Source organism: Chondrus crispus, genomic scaffold (assembly GCF_000350225.1).
Source record: "Chondrus crispus Stackhouse genomic scaffold, scaffold_56, whole genome shotgun sequence".
Classification (NCBI taxonomy): Eukaryota; Rhodophyta; class Florideophyceae; order Gigartinales; family Gigartinaceae; genus Chondrus; species Chondrus crispus.
In genome coordinates this window covers 267,801-270,964 of record NW_005178528.1, presented here as the reverse complement: position 1 = coordinate 270,964, position 3,164 = coordinate 267,801, and the positions used below count along the sequence as shown (strand labels likewise).

General features: G+C 50.4%; 1 protein-coding gene across 1 annotated transcript; it reads right to left on the bottom strand.

Annotated features, from left to right (window-relative positions):
* Positions 1-1,689: 1,689 nt before the first annotated feature.
* On the bottom strand, positions 1,690-2,523 carry CHC_T00006955001 (hypothetical protein). The gene has a single exon (XM_005710242.1). It carries the CDS (start codon positions 2,521-2,523, stop codon positions 1,690-1,692), a length of 834 nt encoding a protein of 277 aa, XP_005710299.1.
* Positions 2,524-3,164: the final 641 nt, after the last annotated feature.

The following is a 3,164-nucleotide window of genomic DNA, read 5'->3' as shown; positions in this document are numbered from 1 at the left end:
TTCGCCTACTATTTGTGTCACTTCCAACGTCTTGCCCTAGACATGCATGGGCTTTGTACTCAGGCAACTTCCATCCACCAGTGCCTGGGTCTCGAAGAAACCGTATCTTCGCCTTGCAATGACCATCTCGACAAGTTAGAAAAAGTGTCTCAGCCGTTTGATGAATATTTACACCTTTTTGTATGGATAAAAACGCCGTATGTGCACGGCAATACCGCTCACATTTCCACCTCGTGTCCATTTGGAGTCCTTGTTCTGGTTTTATTTCAACTGCTCGTTCCGGCCGCCAACTCTCAGAGGCCCTTCTCTCCTCTGCAAGTGCTTCCCTCGCCTCATCTCGAACTTTTGTTTTGTACGTACGCTTGCTTTCACGTACCCTTTGCAATTTTTCTGTATGACGCTGCGATTCGTCCTCAAAGAGGGTTTTTTTGGTGAGGTTGTACCCTCCCGAGGAGTGTGATGTGATTGTTTCAAGTTTTGTCCGTTAAAAAATGGCGCTGTGGATTCTGAGACAAACACAATACTGTCATCGGAACTGCTATTGTCATGATCAGGACTGCAGCTCCGGTATGCAGACCTTTTTCGCATAAATTCTTCTTCTTCGCTGCGAAAGAAACCGTCAAAAAGGTCTTCTAGATCGTCTCTGAATGCATCAGACGGATCTCCCTCCTGAAATAGAACATCTTCATTCGTAGTAAAGCCATTGAAGCAAATATGTCCTGGAATTAGACACGAACTTCTTCCTCCATGGCTATCTGCATACTCTTTGGCCAACTCAAAGCATTTTGATATTTTTTGCGTGCAGCGAGTGGCCTCTTCGATATTACCAATCCCTCCCTTGTATGGATGGACCCGGAGGCATAGGTTCAAATACGCACGTCGAATGTTGGATAGCGGGATGCTCTCCTCGGTATTACGTGGGAAGAATACCTTCAATACGGAAGTATTTTCAGGGATCGCAGTGATTCTCTGTAGCTCGTCCTCAGTACCCATGTTCAGTAAGGGGAAGAGGAGTCAAGAGCAGTAAGGGAATGGGACGGGTTTAGGGTTACCAGACGACGTCAAGATCAGTGGGGGATTGGGACGATGCGGTCAAGAGCAGTAGGGTAAACGTAAATCTGTCACAGATATGGTTGGGTTTTTGAGGAAAACGCCTACCGATTCTGTCATTTTTCGTATTTCGCCAACGGAAAAGTGACTTTGCATCGCATTCTCCTACTAAATCTGTCAAAAAAAACTTTCGCCGACGGAATCAATTCTTTTTCCCGTTTCCGCTACTGATCGTGAAATCTCCCTTTCTTATTTCATTTACGTTTCTTCATGCCACGTACTGGCATTTGATGTACCGTAGTAGCAATGCCTGGATCCTTATTGGTCGCGTAGAGAGGTTTCCAGCAAGGTGTCGATCGTACGACATGGTTATGAGGAAAGCGCATAAACAGCGAGGAGGGGGGGTGGTCTATATTTAATTTCGCGCACTGTAGGCCTGGCTGTGACGAAAGAGTCTCGTGCCTCCCTCCGGCCCGGCACCGCCGGCCGGGGGGACGGCGAGCTTTTATTCAATCTGGACAGCTAGGGCCACACTAATTGGTGTGGCCCTTGTGGGGCATCACCTGCGACATGGCCTACTTGGCGGTCGGGGTCATTGGCCAGCGAGCACGCGCGTCGACGTGTTTCTTTTGTGAGGCATCACAGTCCCCCTGACGCGCGGGCAGCTGGGCAATGACGGTGGGGGTGAGTTGGATTTGGACTCTCTTGTCGAATGGTTTTGACTCCGAGATTGGCGCGGTGTGCTTCGTAAAGTGCTGTCTTGAGCGGTTTTGTCATGATGTCCGCATACATTTGCTTGCTTGGTACGTATTGCACTGAAACCGCATTGTGTTGGACGAAGTCTTGGAGGATGTGGTACTTTATGTCTATGCATTTTCGGCGCTTGGTTGGTGCGGTGTTGCGCGCGATGCGTATTGCCGCGGCGTTGTCGGTGTTTTGCGTTGTTAGTTTGTCCTGTGTAAACTCGAGCTCGTTGAGCATATTGCGTAGCCAGATGGCGCCTTGGACTGTTTCGGCTGCTGCTATGTACTCGGCCTCACATGTCGACTGTGCCACAAGGGGCTGTTGTTTTGAATGCCAATGGACTGTCGCACCGCATAGTTGGTAGACGGTGCCTGAGAATGACTTGCGCGTTAGCTGATCATTAGCGAAATCCGCGTCTGAATATGCAAGCAAGGGTGATTTGGTGCTTGTGCTAGGGAAGAATAGGTCGTGTTTGGTGGTTGCTAGTAGGTATCTGACGGTCCTTTTCATTGCTTGCCAATGGTGGGTGGTGGGTTTGTTTGTGGCGCGTGCCAGTGCGGCGGTTGCAAATGCGAGATCCGGTCGAGTGCAGTCTGCATTGTACCGTATTTCACCCAGTGCCGCGCGAAATGGTTCCGTGATGGTGTGGTCTTGTGGCTCGTTGGGGTTTGGTGGGTCGATGCTTGCCCCATCGAGGTATGGCGTAGTTTGGGGGGCTGCCTCTGCCATTTTTAGGTACTTGGCTACCTGGCGTATGTGTTGTTGTTGTGAGGCGTGTATTCCGTGTGGTGTATAGGCGATCGTCCAGTTGAGGTACTTTGTGGGGTTTCCAAGCCGCTTGACGTTGTATTTGCAGCTGACGTCTTTGTAGAATTCATCGTTGAGTTGTTGGCTGGTGGCGGCAGCGAGGAAGTCGTCCATACTGACGGCTATCATTATGTACCCTTCGGTGTTCCGCTTGATGAACGGTGATGGGTCGGACTTGGTTTGCTTGTAGCATTTGCTTTGAGGTGCTCATGTAGCTTGGTAGAGTAGATGTTGGCGGCTGGCGGGGTCCCGTATATGTTACCCTTGAGTAGCCCAGCTCTGCTGTCGTGCTTGTAAGAGCCATCGAAGCGCTTGGGCTGCCTGATGAAGACTGGTTGGGAGTTCTCGTACTGCTCGTGCAGGTACGCAGAAGCGATGTCGAACTGTTCGATGGTGAGGTTGTGTGCTGCTGAGAGGGCGAGTACTATGCAGACTGTAGCTTTCTCAGCCATGAACGTGGCTACTTTGTTGGGGTCGTAGTGGACATCTGGTTTCATGAGATCTCCGCGTACAGAACATCGTGCTTTGCGTGTGATGGCGGTTGCGGTGGCGTCGTCGTGTTT

Bases quoted from the DNA above. Each gene is read 5' to 3' on its own strand.
- CHC_T00006955001 (XM_005710242.1), bottom strand. From the start codon at position 2,523: ATGGCAGAGGCAGCCCCCCAAACTACGCCATACCTCGATGGGGCAAGC.